Source organism: Lycorma delicatula, chromosome 4 (genome assembly GCF_047948215.1).
Source record: "Lycorma delicatula isolate Av1 chromosome 4, ASM4794821v1, whole genome shotgun sequence".
Classification (NCBI taxonomy): domain Eukaryota; kingdom Metazoa; phylum Arthropoda; class Insecta; order Hemiptera; family Fulgoridae; genus Lycorma; species Lycorma delicatula.
In genome coordinates, this window is record NC_134458.1 from 7,160,485 (window position 1) to 7,181,789 (window position 21,305).

General features: G+C 33.6%; 1 protein-coding gene across 9 annotated transcripts in view; it reads left to right on the forward strand.

Moving 5' to 3' along the window:
* The window catches only part of LOC142323075 (uncharacterized), a 114,140-nt gene that overhangs the window by 66,720 nt on the left and 26,115 nt on the right, over positions 1-21,305 (forward strand). For 7 of the 9 annotated variants that reach the window (XM_075362236.1, XM_075362235.1, XM_075362231.1 and 4 more), the window contains 3 exons: positions 8,238-8,315; positions 10,348-10,528; positions 21,081-21,201. In XM_075362236.1, the coding sequence (XP_075218351.1) occupies positions 8,282-8,315; positions 10,348-10,528; positions 21,081-21,201 (336 nt within the window). In that variant the 5' untranslated portion in view covers positions 8,238-8,281. Of the gene's footprint in view, positions 1-8,236; positions 8,316-10,347; positions 10,529-21,080; positions 21,202-21,305 lie in introns of all 9 variants that reach the window. The other 2 variants (XM_075362239.1, XM_075362237.1) reach the window with 2 other exon arrangements.

The following is a 21,305-nucleotide window of genomic DNA, read 5'->3' on the forward strand; positions in this document are numbered from 1 at the left end:
GGGTATTAACGATAACAATTTTCAGGAACATCTTTTTTTTACCGGTATTAATTACAAATCTATATTTTCGTTAAAAATGATATTTATGATTATAACTGAAAAGATGTTACTAATAAGGTAGGTGTATGTTGAGGAAGCACCGGGTTGGTCTAGTGGTGAATTCATTATCGCAAATCAGCTGATTTCGAAGTCCAGAGTTCTAAGGTTCAAATCCTAGTAAAGACATTTATTTTTATACGGATTTGAATACTACTAAATCGTAGATACCGGTGTTCTTTGGTGGTTGGGTTTCAATTAACCACACATCTCAGGAACGGTCGACCTGAGAGTACAAGACTACACTTCATTTACATCCATATATACCATCCTCTGAAGTAATACCTTACGCTGGTTCCTGAGGTTAAACAGAAAAAGAAACGTATATGTTGAGGAGAATAAATTTTACTGCAGGGGATTAGCTACAATCTTGAAACCGAACCGGCCGTTTAGTTTGCATAACATTCTGTTCGTTTGTGAACTGTTGTAATGCGTAACGTGTACGCACGAGATTTTCTGACGCCGTAATTCGTATATCTTCTTTGTTGAAGTAACAATATTATATTTTTCTGAAAATTCATGATTACTTCTCAGTCTTATGAATATCGCTTACTAATTCATAATCCGAGTCATTTTACAACTTAGGTTCATAATTTGGCTAACGAGAGAAAATACTTGTGTCGTAGCTGTTAAAATTAAACAAATAATTGTTTATTATTTTCTAAATTTAAAAAAAAATAAGAACGCTTTGAACAAAAAATGTGCCGTTCAAACAAACAAAACAAATTTTTACGCCTTTTTTTTATCCAAATTTCATCTAAAACAAATGTTAATGTAAATAATATATATATATATTAGAAATACGTAGGATAAAAAAATGTAAATAACATATTTTTTGAACGTTTACCCTCATCCAGTTTATAACCGTTTTATCTATTATTTGGCAACGTTTAGCCATTAAACAGTAATACGATATAAAGAAAGTAGAAAAAGAAAGAAGGATTGGAAAAAGGTGTGGGGTATAAAGATGGAAAAGCGTGGCATGAAAAATAGACACGTAATGAGTGAATGTTTTGTATGTTGGAGCGAATGAGCGCTATGTTGATTACGTAAACACATGTTAAATAACAACGTTATATTAGAAGGAAACAAGTTGTTTGCCATTGTCATTAAGATAATGATTTATCTATAAAAATGTAAATGTAATTCCCCTTAGATTTGAAGTAGGGGAATCACAAAACTTTTTAAATGCATTACTACTACTACTACTAACATTACTATTAATATATTACTTCTGCTATCAACATTTGACGTAATAGAAATTACAGATTACGATAGATTAATTGTAACAAAAAATAGAATATATTTACGAAGGAAATATTTATAGTTTAAAAACGTATTGTAAAGAAAGGCATATTTCCATTTTGATTATTATATTAGGAGTAAGGACGCCGGTTAGTTCCATTATAACAGATGACCGGTTGTAAAAGGTGCTTTACTTATTATTTCCCCGAATGTTATCGGGGTGTGTTGATCATTACATCGATCCTTTGCGTATCGCTTGCTTATGGAATAACATAGCTTTACATGCCTCAACCGTTTATTTTTACGTAAGGTAGACGCTTCAGATTATGGAAAAACGATCAAATTAAACCCCATATATTAGTTCCTTCACTTATTTCCCGTTGATTGAAGTTCGATCCAATTTTAAGTATTATAAACAATGAGTACGAAGGATTTTACTACATATATATACATAGTTTCTTTAATCTTTCGTTTTCATATATCCTATAGCTTTTAATTGTTATAACACGATGGAGATATGAACGGTATCGGACCGTAAATAATACGAGGGTCTTCCATAAAGTAAAAACCGTTTTTGTTTTATAACAAATTTATTGTATTTACTTTAACTTTAATGTACACATTGTAATCTAATTTTTTAAGCTATTCTTCAACATAATCACCTCCTAGCTAAAAAGCTGGCAAGTGAGTTGCTTCACTTTTCCGAGACTGAGAAACTGAATCTGTATTTCGAAGACTGCTTTCTCGAACTATCTCAAGATATTCCTTTACAAATATCTTCATTTAAACTATTATTTAAAGAAAAACTGAGTAAAAATGTGTGAACGGTCATTTAATGATCTCATGTTCTAAGAGTGTCCTTGTCAAATACTTTAAACCACTTTGTTTTTTTTCTTTTCTTTTTCCACTGGTTCTACCACATACCTGTTTTGCTATTCAACCATGGCCTTCTAAAGCACCCCCCACTCTTCCTTCACCTCTTTTATTTCTCCTTTAGGTAAGTATTACTTTATCTCTATTTCAAAACAATTCCTTTATCTTGTTTTCTTTCAACTTCCGCGCTTTAATTTTTCTTTCCCTCATAATCTACAAAAAAAAATTGTATACTTGTAATTTTCGGGGAGGGTGTACAGATTTTTTTTTTTTTTTTGCTGAAAGTTTATGTACTAACCACGACATTTTTTGCCAGAAAGTCTTTTTCTTAGCCTTCATAAGTAAAAAGTCAAAAATGAAAAATTAGAAAATTTTTGACTTTTATATATATATATATATATATACATATCAATCTTGCCTGTTTTAATTCCTTCATTAATTGAATTAAAAATAATTTCTACATTATTAGTAACAATAGAACAAGCAAAAAATTGCCAGCTGCATAATTTTTGTGATGCACTTTAACAATTTCAGCTACATCTCAGCTGTTTATTAATAGATTTGAAAAAATTTTTTTCACAATAAAAGGCTTAATATTTTATCTAATAAAATATAATTCGATAAAATTAATTTTTACAGAGCTATTAATGATTAAATAATTTTACTGGCTGTAATTTTGAAATTATCAAAGTAAAATTTTCAAATTTATTTATTTTATGGAAGATGTTGGGTGTAAACAATGTCATTAAAATGTCTCAATTCGTTCTTAAGATATAAATTTTTATGAAGAAAACAATCGTGGACAGAGGGAAAATAAAGTGAGTTAAGGAACTTGTCCAGATGAACTTTTCTTGTTCATTTTGATGTCCAGTATCAGTCCCTTAAGTTTGGCTAACATCTCCTGAGCACTGTATATATATATATATATATATATATATATATATATACACTCAAGAAAATAAAAATTATGTGACCTGAGTTCATTTTTGTGTGCAATATGTATGTATATTTGTACATGTGTCTGCTTTTATATCTAAGAAATGTTTGTTTTTATTTTGTTAAATTTTCATGCTTCATTATGGAATAAGCCTAATTTTATTGAAATACATAAGATTTCTTGAATTCAGACTTAAACTACAACATCGTTGAATAATTACATAATTAACAAAAGTACTGTTAGGTATACTTATGAAAAATGAATACACAAATTGCGTATTACAAAATAAAGATATCACGCTAGTCTAATGGCATAAAAGGTTGTGAGAACTCTACACATCAGCAAAACAAAAACATGAACACCCCGAAATAAGTTAGTTCTATCTTTTGAGAATAATAAGGATTTAATTGTAAAGTTTTGAATACATCTACGTTTGGAGTTTTAACAAATAATTTAAAGAAACATTTTTTGTAGCCGCTGTACGAGGAAACTTGGCTGAAATAATGCACCTCTTCTACTTGATGTGACACTCATAAATCAGTTGTGCCTTGCATCATAGGATCATTAAATTCATTATGTAATGTCATAAATATAAAAACTAATTGTATAAATTATGTCTTATGATTTATAAATCGATTTCAAACATTCTCAGTAGATTCCCATATGAAAAAAGGAGAGTGTAATTACCAATCAAAATGTAATAATAAATAGAACGTTTTTACAATCTTTTTAACATATCTGTGAATTTATCTGAATGCCGATACCATATTACGCATGAAAATTATAAATTCAACCTGACTAATGAACAACTTAACAACTTAATTGTGGAAACATATCTAAAATTATTTGAACATCTAAATAGAAACCCTAGATTCCTGTTTTCAAAATATATGGAGAAAATCCAAATTCTGCATCAAATAGTACCCCCAAATGCTTAATTTCATTAACCCTTTAAACGAGTAAAGGAAACTGGGTAACCTTATGGAATAAGATTAATTCTAGATTTTGTCATTAAAAGCATTTAGAATTTAATATAAATCAATTTTATTCACATTACCAATTAAATAGAAAGTATAAATTCTCCTGAAATAACATACAGCATTCTTGATTATTGATACACCCATAAATTTTCAAGTTAGCAAACATATAATAATTTATAAGAATACAGAATACAACAGACCACATCATCTCTTTTTTGAAAAGAAATGGACCTAAATTAGATCCTGAGGGACTCCTGATTGAACAATAAAGTCTTCAGAATTTATTTTCCCAAAGTAACGTACATTCTTCTATTTAAATAAGAAGCGAAGATAACTTATTAAATCATCAAAAAATCCATAATAATGAACTTTATGCAAGAGGATTACATATTATTGCTCAACCTTAAATCATGAAATTTGATGTAATAGTTAGTGTATTAAGGAGGGTTAAATCTACTTATATAAACTATTTAATATTTTAAGCTAATTGACTTAAAATTGTTTTATTTTTTCCAAATGAGACATTATCAGTTTTGGAACAGTTATAAATCCTTGTAATAGGATGGAATACACTCTCCCACCTTAAAAATGAAAATTCTAACAAATCTTCTATTTTTAATCAGATTTAAAAAAAAGAGAGATTTCCAATTCAATCCATACTTCTGTTACTTTTTCATAATGGCCCTTTACACAGTGCACCGATTTTGTTGATGATTTTTTTTTTTAATTTTTGAAGTAACCTGTTGTAATTTTCTTCCAGGTAACTAAAACTAAATATAAAAAAGGTTTTGAGGCAAAAAATGTAATTATCTACTTACTACATGTTTCAATGAATTTTTTTATTTGTTATGGTTTAATGCTTTTTACAACGTACATTTCTAAGTGCATTGGTTGCCGATTTAAAAGTTATCTTCATTGTAGAATTACCATTGGTTAGAGGCACCTCCTGTTTAATTTTATAATAACCAGCGTTTCAGTTCTGTACAGCAATCAATCACTGCAAACATTTTTCTGCCAGTTATTAAAGTGAGGTGATAATTAATATTGCTCAAGTTGCATTTCATAGACTCATACTAAATTGAGCTGATGGTTCATTTATGCGTTTAATTTCTCCAGTTAACTTGTAATTTGAATATTTATGTATGCCATAGTCTTATCTTACTTCCTATAATAGCCTCTTTTTGTTATTTTTATTCAAATACTCCTTTTCTTACTGTTATCAAGGAGCAGGTTTCTCCCCTATTGGGTTTCTTCTAAAGGTTTTTTCATATGGTTACTTTTTTGTAGGTCTACCCCAAATTTGTTTATTGTGTGAGCAGCATGTTTTTATAGCCTATCGGCTTTTAAGTAAAAATAAATGCAAACTTTTTAAATAAGATAAAGCTAAAGATGTAATAAACTAAAAAACTTAATTTTGATTTGTTGAAATTGACGTCTAAATAAATTGTAATTTATGTTTTTGTCATTTTAATTTTTTGTTCAAACTTAATGATTTAAATATCTTAAATTTACTTACCTACATATAAAACATTATCAAGATGGAATTAGTTTTCAATGACATTACATGCATTATAATATTATAGATAGTCTTATGTCAGATTACTAAAGAATGTTTGCAAAAAGTGGACTGAACAGATAATTTTTTCCAGATCTGCTTTGTCTAAAGACATATCTTTGATCTAAAGCATTATTCTTTCCCCCTCCCTAGAATATTGAATACAGAAATAACAACACTTTGAAAATGGTCTTCTGAAATTAAAAATAAGAATGGATCCAGGATTTTCATGAAGAGAAGGTGTGGATCAGTTTGAAGAGCCTGGTCTGTATTTCCATTCATGAAAACCTTTAAAATATCTTTTAACATTTTGTAAAATACTATTTTTAAAACTGCACAGTTTTAATCACTACTAGGACTAAACAAAGATATTAATCAAAACAAATTTTACACACAGTATATGAAAGCTCCATTCTCAGCACCTATGTAAGCAATATGAAATTTGACAGACAAAATAATATCTCATAAACAACAATCCAAAATTATATCAAAAGAAGTATAATCTGATTTCCAGGATGAAAAGATATACTATGAAATCTACAGTGAATTCTAGTTTTCTGATGAAAAAGGTCAGTTATTAACATAGAAACATCTTATAAATTAATGAAAGTATGTATAAGTTTACTGTCAAATTGAAATTTAATTTAAAAAATCATAGCGTACTAATATTTTCTTGATAAGGTGCTCCCTGTACTATGTATCCATCACTTAGTGAAATATTAAAAAAATATCTTGCTAACTTCGATCCACACCTTCCATTCAATATTAAATAAAACTATTATAGAGTGTATTTTTCCCTATCATAAAGAAAGTTTTCTTATAATTTTATAGAGATCGATTCTAATTACTAGGACATTAATCACTACTAGGACTAAACAAAGATATTAATCAAAACAAATTTTACACACAGTACATGAAAGCTCCATTCTCAGCACCTATGTAAGCAATATGAAATTTGACAGACAAAATAATATCTCATAAACAACACATTAAATGAGCCACATTTTATGCCACCATAAAATTATTGGTACTTTTTTTATACCACTTTTTTTTTTTTTGATATTACATCGATTCAGGAGGTCCATTGTCAAATTTGTAGTCATGCACTTTTATGTATACATATTGATAAGGTTTCTATACAAATAAAGTTTATAAGTTAATTTACAGTATACTATAAAATTTGATACTACACTAATCAGATACCATTCAGCCAGATACTAAAAAGGTTTCCTAACCACCTCAAGACAGGCACTGTTAACAAGAGCGTACAACACCAATAATGAAGAAGCTAAAATATAATAGCTGAGAAAAGATCTTGTGAAAGCATAATTCCGTACACTTGAAGCACGTCATGCTTTGGTTTTAAACAAAAGAGAATTTAATTTTCATTGTGCTGATCGACTAATTTTTACTGTATTTATAAAAATTAAATAATGCTACAAGTATTATTATATCAAACTGAAATGGCAAATAAATATTGGCAATCTAACCATTTTTTGATGATCATGTGCAAGCATTGTTTGCAGGCCTAATAGATAAAACAGTAGTCTTCACTCAGGTTATTAGTTAAAATATTATGATTGTATAACTAAATCTGTTGATAAATACAAGTAAGGGATGAAATGCTGATAAGCAGTGAAAAAAGCTCTCAACACAGTTGTTTCTGTTGCACGGCTTACACACACAACTTAATTTAAAATATTTAAATTAAATATTTTGTCGTGAGGCTTAACTATCAACTATCGAGTGAACCGGATGATCAAGTATTTTTTACACTTGTTTTTTTTACTTTTCTACTATTTAAATATTATTCATTTATTTAATTCTGCCACTCACCTCTGACATCACAACATAGCAGTAGTTTAGAGCTTTTTTTTCGGTGGGAGTGCAGTTTTTCAAAAGTATTTTTACAAATATTTTTATTTTTTAATTGTTAACAAATGTGCCTAAGTAAAATATGACCTTAATTAAATGAAATCTCAAAATGCTAAGGGTGACCTTGCTCTACAGCTTCACCCATTGACCTTTTAAATTGAAAATTTAATGGCATCAATGTCCCATATATAGAAGTAATCTGACCAAGTTTGGTCAAAATCGGTCTAGTAGTTCTGGAGATATAAGGTGATTTAGAGGCTGACACTGAACACAATGCACGTATATACAAACATTAACATCCAAAAATTTTCCATCCAATTTTTTGGGTTCCTTAGGTGTCAAAATGTCAAGATCCAGTGAATACCACATTTGCCCAAATTGGACCGATTACAATACTTTCCCTGCTAGAGCTATAGCTCTGCTATACCGCTATCTCGACAGGAAAGTAAAATTTAAGATAATTTTATCAATATATTACTGTATTTATACTGATAAAAGTTAGATTTCAGATATATGATATTTGAGGTAGGAATGTTAACATAGGTTCAACATCTTCCCTGTGTTATAGATTCAGATTAAAAAAATAACAAAAAATGGAAGGGCTTTTTTCAGATTCTTTGTTTTATAAATTGAAAATAAAATGGATTTATAATATACATGTTGTTTTATTTTTCAGGCTCTCTTTTTATGAACCAGTGATTTTAATTTTATCTAACGGTAATGTTTGCTGAACATTCTTTTCCGAAAAGTGCAAGTAAGTTAATTCTATACATATAAATTTTATACAGATGTTGTTTAGTTTAAGTAAAATAAGCTGTGGTAGAATTAGTTAGGATATAATCAAAATATTTAACAGATAATAAGGCCAATTGGTTGATTACATATCACATAGAAGTAAGCAAGTACTTGATATAGTTTTGTGGTTTTCATTGTTACCATTTATGCCTTTTCTGCCTCTTTATATGTTGAAAGCTATTATTCCAGTTGGAAACTAAATTTTAAGTTGTTAAATTCCATTCTCACTCTGTGTGGGATATCTAACCAATAATAAGGATTTGATTTGTCAGTTTTAAATTTTTTATAAACTACGGTTGTGCCATCTCCATTATATCCAAATGCATAAGCATTTAAGTTTTGCATAAGCAAAACTTAAATTATGTTGACTGTAGATACTGAAAAACATTGGGTATAAATATGAGAACCATATATATATTTCTGAATGAACTGTGGAGGGTAGAATTCATTTAAGTATATCTTTATCATGTAAATGAAGTAAAAAGAATTTTAATCCGTGAATTAGAACTCATATAATAACTATATGATGTATATATACTGGGTGATCATTTGAAAAGTTACCGCATTTATTATTCAATAAATATCAACAGCCCCATCGTATTTCTGTTTGCAGGTATGTATACCAATCTCGGGGGGGAACCTTTTTAAAATTATTTCCAAATTTACCCACCCTCTTTGCTATACTTACCTCTAACCCAAAAATCTAAAGTGGCAATGGTAACATTTAATTACATTAATTGACAACCCAAAAAGTAATGAATTTTGGTGAAAAGAAAATTAAAATCTACACACCCTTTTGGTCAGTAGTTGCAAAAAACCATTTTGGATAGTACTTTTTTGAATTTCAGTCCAACAAAAGTAACTTAAAATTACGCGATATAACTTCTTAAACCATTAGAAATAATCATAATCTGTGGATTAAAACTGTGAAAATTATTTTTTAAAGTACCAATCACTTTACCAAGATATAGTAGTGCCAATTTTTGTCTAAATAGATGTTTAAAAAAATTGGCACTCACCCTACCTTTACATTTAATGTTTTTGAGCCTTTCACCCTTGCAACTCCCCAAAAAATCCACAGAGGAAGGTTTGATATCTGAAAAAAAGATAATTATTAAAATATATAAATATGTTGGCAGTAAAAATATGTTAATATTAAGATAACTATTAAAATACAATTAAGATATTTTTATCTTCAACCGTAAAAAAGTTACGGGTGTTCAAATGGATACACTACTTTTGAATACTGTATATACCTATTGTATTAATTTCATCAAAATTTAAGTGGAAAATATAAAAATATGAATGTGTTTTTTTTAAATAACCATTTTAAAATATTTCTGAAATATCTACAACCTTATTGCTCATTAGCAAGGCAAACAGCTAAAAAAAAAATTATTTTCATTAGCGATCGGCTATCATCGTGTGATGTGAAATAAAATCAAACAAACAATGAATTTCAGATTTTACATGCAGGTGTGTGTGTGTCTCTAAGTTAAGTGCGATATCTATAATGGTTATAAGCAACGGGACACGAGGCATAAATCACTTTCAAAAGTTACTTAAGTCATTCTCAAGAATAACAAGCATCCCTTGTCAGGCTTACTAAGGCAAATGAGGATTACTAGAAAATGGAGAAGACATTTCCTTTTGCATTTGTTACTATGCCAAATACACTCGTACAGTACACGGATCCTTGTACAGTCCCTGTTCAGTTCAGGGATGTATAGCGAGCATCATTACTGTTAGAGAAAGTTGCTTTACTGTTACCTCTTGTACTTAAAATGCTTTACATCCATCATAACTCTGTAACAGGTAGTGTAAAGCGACAAATTAATATACTGCTTTCTATTTTGAAACAATCTTTTTATACGATACTCCTACTCAGCAATTTTATATTTATTTTTTTCGTCTATATTATTAATTTTAAAATTACAGAACTATCCTCAACTTATCCGATATAACAATTAAATTATAAATTTTGGTAATAGATACTGTTACCTCTAGTCACGGAAGACGTGGGTATCGGAAAGAAGAATTGATTGTACGTAGACGTAATGCTGAATCGGATCGTCTGCAACTCTGGGCGGGAGTAGATGACTATTTTAAAACATGGGATGCTCGAGTAAACAGATTCACCGGTTGGTCTTCACCTGAATTTTATAATATCAGGTAATTTTTTATTTTACGAGATGGTGTGTTTTATTTTAGTTTTGTTTTAATCGTTTTTAAATGATATTCTTGATCGTCATTTAGTTTTATTGTTGTAACTATCTTCAGTTCATTAATAACACCGGTCGACAAAATTTAATTTTTTTTTTTGTTAAATGAGAGTGAATGACTGATTTTTATATACAGACTGATTTTTTTAGACCTGTTACCCGATTTTAGATGTAATTTAAGAAAGGGAAATTTAGGTGGAATAAAAAAATGTATTTGTTACTTACAAAAGAGATTTAATAAAAAGTTATTACTTACGTAATCGTTAAAGAATATGCTCAAAATTCCCACCTCTTGCGGTTATACACCACGGACTCTTTTCAGCATATTAGCAGAAACCTTTTTAAGAGTCGCATTGGAAATATTCGTGATTAAGTCTGTAATATTGACTAAGTTCATCAATAGTGTGAGGATTGTTTTTGAAGGTCTCGGAGTTAGTATAATCCCACAAAAAGTAGTCGGGAGATGCGAGGTCTGGGGACCTTGGTGGCCATAAGCCCTTGCTTATTATTCGATCATCAAAGAACTCTTGCAGAAAATCCACGGTTTCTCGAGACGTGTGGCGTGTAGCGCCGTCTTGCTGAAACCGGCAATACCGTTCTTGAGGTTCCAGGAGGGACACAAATTGGCGCACAATATTCCTGTATACTTCACCATTTACTGTCTCTTCGAAGAATACGGGTCCGACTATACGATGACGATATCGCACACCACACACCAATTTTTTCAGGATGCAAAGATTTGTCTTGTAAAGCGTTAGGATTTTCAACCGCCCAAATTCAACAGTTTTGACAGTTTACATAACCGTCGAGATGGATCCGAGCTTCATCACGAAAGAACAATGTTTAAAATTTCAATTCCGTTATCGTTTACGAGAGACCTAAACCGACGGCAATATTGCAATCGCTTGTTTAAATCTGGAGGCTGAAGCTCTTTGACTAATCGTACGCGATACGGATACAATTTCAATTTTTGAGCGGCTTTGTGAACACTCGAATATGACAAACCGACTTGCGTGGAAAGTTTTCGTAAACTTTTCCGTGGAGAATCGAGCGATCTTGTTTTCACATTCTCTAAAACCATCTGTCAAGCGAGTTGGTCGACCAACACGCTTTTGCGATAAAATCGTGTTTGCGATTTTTTCGCAAACACTACCTGTCTCTCGAATTCGGTTTGCTAGCCTAGAAATTGACATTTTTTCTGGCGGAGGAACACTATTTTATTTAATTTGAAACGATTCTTTTACACTCGCGTACGATTTCGAAGCAAAATATTGTTCGAGAATGAAACTCGTTGTTCTATGGTAAAAGACATTCTATTCGTAACACGACCGGAAACGGCACAAAAGTTTACACGGCTCAAGGAGAATCGACTCGCACTGCCGTATCTATACCGGTTGAGTAGCGCTACCGACTTCGTGTCGCAAAACAGGTAGATCCTTCTGTAGATTCCAACAGTAGTCGGCTAACATTTTTGGGTTCCGTTTTCCCCGGTATCGTATTTCCATTGTAGATATCTCCTGGTGAAAGCGTTCTCCATGTTCATCGCTGATAGCGCCGAGATTGTTAGGGAAAAAATCCAACTGGCCACATGCCAAAGGGTTATTTAACAGTTATCAGGTTATTTAACAGTATGTCTAGTTTTAGCTGTTGTCGCAGTTATCTTTATTACACAAAAATAACAGTCTGTGGTGTGATCCTTTGGTTCTCTCCAATCCATTGGAATTGCAAATGGCATATGATGAGATCCGTTTAGCCAACCAGTTAGCAATGTTACACAAGAAGCACAGCAAATATGAGGAGCCCAAGATTTGTCCTGATCACCAAATTTATATCCAAAATACAGTTCATACAACTTTTGTGTCAGTAGAGTTATATTTTCTTTTCTGAGACTTCAACATTAGCTCAGAAAAGCATTTATGATGATTAATGCAACTTCAGGTCATTGTTAATACATTACAATAACTAATATTGCTTAAAAAGAAATCTTTTATAAAAACCCTAATTTAATAATCATACACTCACTTTACGAACAACATATACCCGCAAATATAAAAGCTAGCTACAAAACTGAATGTTACACACATGAGAACTTGCACTTGAATGAGAATTAAAAATATTTCTCTTAGTCTGCATGACAGTTTATAAGTAAATATAATAATGACAGAAATAACTAACGAGTGGATGATATGTTTATAGTAAGCTGAAAATAGGAAGACTGAGTCACATTTTTGTTCATTTTAATTAGCGTGTAAATAATAAACATGATGACAAATGATGTATGACATGATGACATGATGGTAACAAATCAAGGTAACAATTAAGGGACTGCAATAAATAAACAAAAGCTATTTAGTTGATAAATAATATAATAAAATACGTTTACAAAATGCTATGCTTATGGAGTTCATGTATGATACTACCTGAAAATAAGAATGGTAGTTACAAAAAAACTAAAAAAATTATGATTTCATATTTGAAATCAGCATGAAAAATACTATAAGATCAGTTATTCACTCTCATTTAACAAAATCATTATTGATCAGTGTAATCTACTTCAGGAAGTTTTATACCTGTAATTTCTTTATTTTTCTTTGTTTTTCTTGTGAACTTTTTTGCAATCATCAGTGTAATAAAATATAATATACATCATTATAATAAAAATATAATGTCACATTATAAATTAATGTATTAATATAGAATTCTAGCACTGTGCATTCATTTTTTTATCAGTTTTAATAGATGAAAACATTTATTTTTATGTTACTGTAAAATTTATTATTTTTATTTTCATAAATATGATTATGTGAAACAAATATATGATTTATTTTACATGTTTTCATAATGTTTTAAATGGAATAAAGATAACTAATAGAAACCATTATTAACAGTGTAACAGTTATTCAAAAAAAAGAATTGAGTAGCATCTCTGTTTATAGAAAAAAATTTTATTCATTAAAAATTTAATGTTGTTAATTGATAAGTTTTTATTCTTATTTATTTTATAATTAAAATTTTAATTTTTCTTTTAATTCTAATTTTTTTAAAGATTTATTAGTTTCATTTCATTATTTTATTAAGTTTTTTTTTATCTTGTGGAATACAAACTATCGATTCATTACATTTTTAGGATTATATTTGTGATAAAACTTGTTCGCTATGAAAAACTTGTTTACATACTTAATCAAACGGTTTTTTGTTAGGTGTAATTTTTATTACTATGATTATAAAAGTGTTTCATTAATGACAACTTTTTTAAGTGTACTGTCTTATGATACTGAACTGTAAATATGGGATACATTGTTCTCTAAACACAAGTGTATTAGCAGATCAGGATGTTTTGTATAACACTCTTTAGTAATTGTTTCCTGTTATGGTAGTAAATACAATACATGATATTTGTTATAAATAAAAGACTTCCTTGTCTATTTTAAGCTTATGCCATTACCATAGAAGCAATTTATACATTGTATTACGTATATATGAGTTGGATTTTAATACCCCCCAATGATAGGAATAGCAGTCGAACATTTCATTGATAGTGTATTGTTTGGTTGTATTATCAATTCCAATCCCATAAATAAATAAAAAATTTATAGTAGTATCTCATAAAAAAATATAAAAATTAATAAAGGCAATAATTAAGAGGCAAGTGAGAACAGAAACAATTCAGTGTATAAACGAATTTAAGTATCTCTTGATCACACTAGTATCACATTGGAAGAGATGAGATTGATATTTCAAACTCAAGAAGGTAAAATCAGTAAAAGCAGAATGATCACAAATGAAATGGACACATTCACTGGTTTCAATTTTTTTTTCAAATATGGAGATTATAACATACTGGTTTTGTAGTGTATTTCTTAAAGTTAGAACCCTTATCTTACTTTCTTTTTTTTGGTTAAAGAGGTGGAGGAACCCCATTTACGGGCGCCTAAGCAGTGTCAGGCTCACTAACAAGTTCCACCAGTTACAACCAAGGGCATATGTATACCTGCACACTACTGACTAAAGCTCCACACTGGCTTCCCCCCTTCCTGATACCACTAATAAAGCATTTCATCAGGAAGGGGGAATCACTCGCACACACAATCATAACAAACCAACAGGATGTCACACACCACACAAACAACACCACTGGAATCAACACATACAACCATCAAACACACACACACCAACAACAATATATTGCTCAAGAACTACGCAGGAAACAGGATAAAGCTTCTTACATCCACAACACCATGCAAAACACACCCACATAGCAGTCAAGACAGAAATCTCAAACAGTTACACCACTTACCAGTGGCCACCATCAGATACACGAGCAAAGTGTCCCCGGCCTCTTTCCACCCAGGTGACCCTCACATATATGAGGGACCTGTAGGAAAAGCCAAAAACCTGTCTGCCCCCTGCCCTCCAGCACCGTTCTCCTCTGCGGGATTCCACATATAAATGCAGCTTCCTCATGAATCTTTCCAGTCTTCTACTGTGCCTTACCTTGTAATAGATCCATAAGGTATCCTCAGGGCGGAACATGTGCTCACATTTCAAGTTGCCCAGCATCTCTCTATGCTCTATGGCAAATCGTGGGCACATAAAGAATACATGTTGAGGGGTCTCTTCTACCTTGCACTCTGCGCAATTTTCAGACAGGTCAAGCCCAAATCTGTACAAATAAGACCTGAATCCCCCATGACCCACCAGGAATTGTGTTAACTCAAAACCCAGCATGCTGTGGGTTCTCCGGCACCATCTGATCTCCAATAAGGCGATTGGTTCACCTACCCTTCATGGCTTGGTCCCACTGCTTCTGCCATGTTTGTGTGATCGCTTCTTCTAGTTCCTCAGCACAGCACTTCCTTTCTACTAGTGGAAGTGTCCTCAGTTCCCTAGTTCTGCTACACCACATTATCATCAAGTCTACAGGTGGGAGTCCAGCAGTCATCTCAACCGCCTCCCTGGACACTATTCTTTAGGCGGCCGCTACTCTGAGGCAACACCTACTGTGGATGGATTCCAATTTACCCCTGTACTTGGCAAATCTATCAATGCCCGTCCACAACTCAGCGCTATATAGCAGGGTTGAATAGACCACATCAGTAAGTAGTTTTCTCCTTTGTTACATGGACCTTCTTGTATTCGGGAGTAGGCTAGCAATAAGCCTCCTCGTTTTCTCCAGCTTCTCACAAGCCCGGAATATGTGAGTACTAAACCTTAGTCTAGAGTCAACCCAGATTCCTAAGTATTTTATGGCTGCCTGGGACACAATTTCTATGCTATCAAGGATCAGATGTAGAGTTGACTTCCTCCTGGCGGCAGAGATCACCACCATCTCCGTCTTTTCAGGAACCAACTCCAGTCCAACCCCAGCCATCCACTTACTAATCCTCATATACAGATAAGATAACCGGACTCGGTTATCTTGTCTACAGCCTCATACCTTGTTTTCGCCTCCACTAGCAACACTATATCACCAACATAGCCAAGTAATGTAACTAATTGTGGGAGAACAACCCGAAACACTCCATTATGAGCAGTGTTCCAGAGGGTCGGTCGAAGGACCGACACCACTCTATCGAGATTCTTCTCAACGTACCCATCATGCAGTATAAAGATCTTCTGACGTCCGATGAGGTAATTTCGCACCATCCGTCGCAGGTAAGAAGGAATACGTAGGTCCTCCAGTGCTCCCATTATTGCTGAATGGCGGATGCAGTTAAACGCATTTCGTACGTCCAATGTGACTAGGACGCAGATCCTACCGTCACCTCTCCTCAAGACCCTCCCCACCAAATCTCAGTCAGCAGCCATGGCATAGAGGGCGGACTTACCCCTGCGAAATCCATACTGATTCGCAGAGAGTCCGCCCTGCTCTTCCAGTACATCAACTATCCTTTGTTGGAGCATACGCTCTAGCACATTCGCTAGCGCATCGACCATCGTCAGCGCCGGTACGAGGAGTGAAGTGCCAGATCCCTCCCCGATTTAAGAACGAGCACCAGCCGCTGACGTTTGCATCTTCCAGGAAAAACTACCTCTTCAAGACAGGCGTTGTATGTCTCTAAAAACGCCTCTGGCTCAGCCCAAGCCGCCACCCTGACAACCGTATTAGGCATAAGATCCGGGCCAGGCGCCCTGACCGACGGTATCCGTGTGATCGCCGCCTCCAGTTCTGCATCGGTAAACAAAGGTGGATACCCATCCACGCCTCCCACCTCAGGGAGTAATTCATCCCCCGGGGGAAGAACCCGTCAACTATGTTCAGCATTTCTTGTGGACACCTCATAACTGTAGCTCTGAGTCTTACTGCTTTCTTCACTATAACCGCATAGGGCCTCCCGCACGAGACCGTCTCCACCTCCTCGATCAGTTGAGCCCAACATTTTCTCTTTGACTGTATGATTAGCTTAGCAAACTCTCTCCTGATTTTCTTATACAGCTCAGCGTATACGACTTTAACCGAATGCAAGTACACCCTTGACATTCGCCTCCTAACCCTGTGGTATTCTTCTCGCTTGCTGGCTATATCGGTAGTCCACCAATATGCAGGCGGACAATCCCTGTAGACGTACTTACGTAGGAGGACTTCGCAGGTTTCTGCGAGACATGAGGCCTCCGCCGTGGAGACGACGTACTTCACGTAGGTCAAGTCGTTCGGTAAAAACACCAGGGTCGAAGACCCTGGCTCCATCCCGTGAATATTGGTGGTCCATCACCACCAGCTCCGTTGCCAGCGATCGTCATCAAGATTGCTTGATGATCGCTGGCCGTGTAGCCTTCCCACAGTCTCCAGTCTGCAATGCGGACAGCAAGCTCAGAGGAGGTAAAGGTCATGTCGATTATAGAGCCCGAAGGCCCTCTCCGAAATGTATATGCATCACCAACATTTAACACTACTAAATCCAGTGCCGCAGTCATGTACATAAGCACCGAACCTCTTGCGTTTGTCCTGGCAGATCCCCACTTAGTCGACCAGCCATTAAAATCGCCTGCCACCAGCACTCGTCGACATGTCCCTCACCATAGTAGTTAAAATCTCTTTATAACACATAGCTAATGTTGGGCGAGAGGTGGGTCCCTCCCTTCCCACCTTCACCCTTACAAAGCCCCTTCCCAGTCATACATCACTGGCAGGGAGTCCCGTACACCACCAGATTGCCGCAGCCACGTCCTCAGACATCAGCCAACCAGGACGCGGTCGAGAAGCGTACGGTTCGGAGATGAGCGCGACATCCGCTCCCACCTCCGCTGGGTAACTGACCAGAAAATCCAGTCCCAGCACTGCATGGTTCAGGTTCACCTGCAATATCCTCATCAACAGGTTGAAGTGTGTCCAGTCCTTCCCTGGCTTCTACTATGAATCTCCGTATTAGCCTCTACGGGGCATGCTGCCTCTCTGGTACAGTGTCCCTCTAAGCCACACCAGAGTCATGTTGCAGTATTCCTGCGCATCGCAGCCTGGTGCCCCTCACCACCGCAGTTGAAGCACACAGCCGACCTATCAGCACCTTTGCAGGTTTTGGCTGTATGGCCGGACTCCAAGCATTGATAACATCTCATAGGTAGATCTAAAACATCTCCTCTGCATGACACAAGCTCTATCTTGACCGTACCTCTTTGCACCAGGGATGAGGTGATCGGCGCAGGAAGTCAACTCATCATGACTGTAGTTTCTCTGAATCCAGGTCTGACAGTCACTTTGAGTTCTTCTGGCATTTCCTGACCACAAGCCTCAGACAGCCCTTGTTGGACTTCAGCTGGCTGTATGCCGCTCTCCATGACCCCATCGTGGTCTTAGTGTGTACCTTTCCCTCCTTAATAGCATTTTGTCAATAACTGCTTTAATTCGCCCCCGTTTTCCTTTTTCTCCTTCACCCTTATTTCCATGTTCGCTCCAGACTTACATATGGAGAGAATCTCTGATGTTGGCAGTACTACAACCTGTCTCTTAAGGGATCTGAGTAAATCGGCATAAGTCACCACAGTTTTAATCATCATAGTCTCCGTTTTGTGGGAAACATCAGGAGAGGAATCAGTACTCCAAGCAGATGGAAATCTGGCATCCAGCGTATTGTAGGTAGGCAGCACCCAGATGCTCTGCCCTCACATTCTAGTATCTTTCGTATGAAGATCGCAGTATCCTGCCCGTAGATCTCCATTTGTATTTGCCCCAGGCAGCTGCCACTATTTGCTCTGGCTCTATTAAAGACATCCACGAGAGCCCCGACAAGATCCCCCCATCATCATAATCAACGCAGGCAACGTGAAACATGTTTGAAACTGGCATTTCGTCTCCTCCAGTTTGTCCAATAAGTCATGCCTCCAGTGAAGCTGAAACAACACTTCCAGTCCCAATATATGATTTATATCCCATATGTATGATTTGCCCAGGAATCAGGCCACCTGTGGGTGCCTGGCTGCAAGTGTATCCAAAGCCCTGCCTTCCCTCACAGCGTACAAAAGTTAAGTTCTCAGTGTCTTCCTCAAGTGAGACATTAGCCATTCACTTAACATGTAAAAATGAATTCTTGCAGGTACTGTGTGTTTTATGAAAAAAGAATAGTCTGTATACCTTTTCACAGGACATAGCATAAAGCACATTCACTTTAGGCGAATCACATATATGTTGCATAATTTCTCTATAGTTTTCTGTTCCCCTTGTTCATAGGTTGTGTCTATTGCTTTACCGCTAATGTGAAACATCACCAAAAATTAGGCAATAAAAAAATAAACCATCTTCATCAACACATTTCTCCATGCCCACATAGAAATCTTTATGTAAGACTTATGATTTTCTCTTAAAATTTTTTATAATTGTAATTAATAAGGGATCATTTTCAACTGTTTCTACAAAATTTTCCATATGATCAGGTCAGAATTTGTAATTCTAAATTAACAACTAGTTGATTTACCTGTATGCTCTATTGGCAGTACATAGTGTGAACATGATCAACTTGTTCTTCTGACCCAGAAGATCTTCTAGAAATGTTCTTTTTTACATAAAATCTCTTGTGTTTTCTAATTGATTTTTCCAGTTGTAGATGGATTGTTTTGTTGATGGTATTTACCAAACTTTTGTTCTGAAACATTACTGTACAGTAGTAACAGAGTTTATTTTGGCTAAGCTTCAAGCTTCATTTGTAAACACTCTTGTATGCCATCAAAAAGCTTTTAAGATCTAATCTAAATTTTACAATCAAACTTGTCAAAAACAATCTGGAAAAAATATTGAATGGATTGCAAAAATAAAGTTTAAAAAAGATATTTATTAAAAAAAAATTTAATTTAACATTTATAGAAATTATTTACTTTAACCATTAGTTACTTATATATTAAATTGGTTTTTTATAACTTTTTTTTTAATGAGATGTGCAGGCATTAAAGAATTCTGCAGAATTAGCAGATGTGCAGAATAGGTTCATATTTAAATAATGTCATTATGATAAAATATAATAATAATAATAATAATCTTAATTTTAAAATAATAGAAATGATATTCTAACAAAAATTTTATTAGCCACTCAAAAAAAAGAAATATGAATCAGTTGCATGTTAGTTAATGCATGCAGAGTAAATGAGAATAAACATGGTACTACTGATCTTCAAATTCTAAAAACCAGCCATACAGGAAAATGATATCAGCTAGCATTGGTCATCTGTGCTCAAAAAGGTAATCCAGTGAACTTTCTAATTTAATAAGCTTCTTTCTCTATTTTTACCAAATTTCAAAGTTTCAGCCCGGAACTGAACATCAATATTAGTTTTGTATGGTTTTATAACTATAAAACCAATAATATTTTTTTGTTATGATATGTAAACAAAATTACATGAGAAGAGTTTTATTTTAGGGATATGTGATGTCCGTATACCCAACTAAGCTCATCGATGCAATATTTTCATTATCATAGCTAATCCATTAGTTGGGAGATTGAGTTATATCATATCCCTTTAATTGTTCTCTTACATTACAGACTCAGGTTTAAATTCAGTGATAGGTTTACTTACTTCAAAGTGGATTTTTACTTATGTTACCAGTCTATTTTAATAATCCTCTTTCAATTAATTGCCCTGACCTAGCACCAATAATTGAAGATTAGTTGGCTTGAGATTCTACAAGAAGGCTCAAGCAGATTAGGTTTATAGTAGCTTAACCTACAACTGAGCTTTTACCCCATTTTTGAGGAAATATAATCTCAGAATAAAGATTTAAAATAATATTGTTTAAAAATGAAAAAAAATTATGAAAAGTTTTTTTTATTGAGATCTGTAAAATGAAACTGGTTTATGAAAATTTAACTTCATTTGTTTATTAATTATTATTATTTTTGTTGTGTATGAATGAATTAAACTTTACCTATTATGTAATTGCTTAAGTAAATAGCTTTTTCTGATGATAATAAATATCTTGTATAATGATATTTTATGTTAAAGATATTTACAATTTTGCAATGTATTTGTGAATAATTTATACATGTTACATAATTTGTTTAATAAATTAATCTCAGCTGTGATAGTCGTTTAAAGGAGATTAAGGCCCAAGAAAAAGAAGAAAATCTAACAAAACGACGGAAATGTCTTGAAGAATTGCTTGAAAAAGAAGACTCTGAATATAGAGAAGAATTGAAGGTAAACATTTCTCTTAATTTTGTATGCGTACATTAATTGTTTTGTTTATGTAAAATTACACATTTTGTGTGAAATTCACTTTTGCTGGTTTTATCAAGGAATGA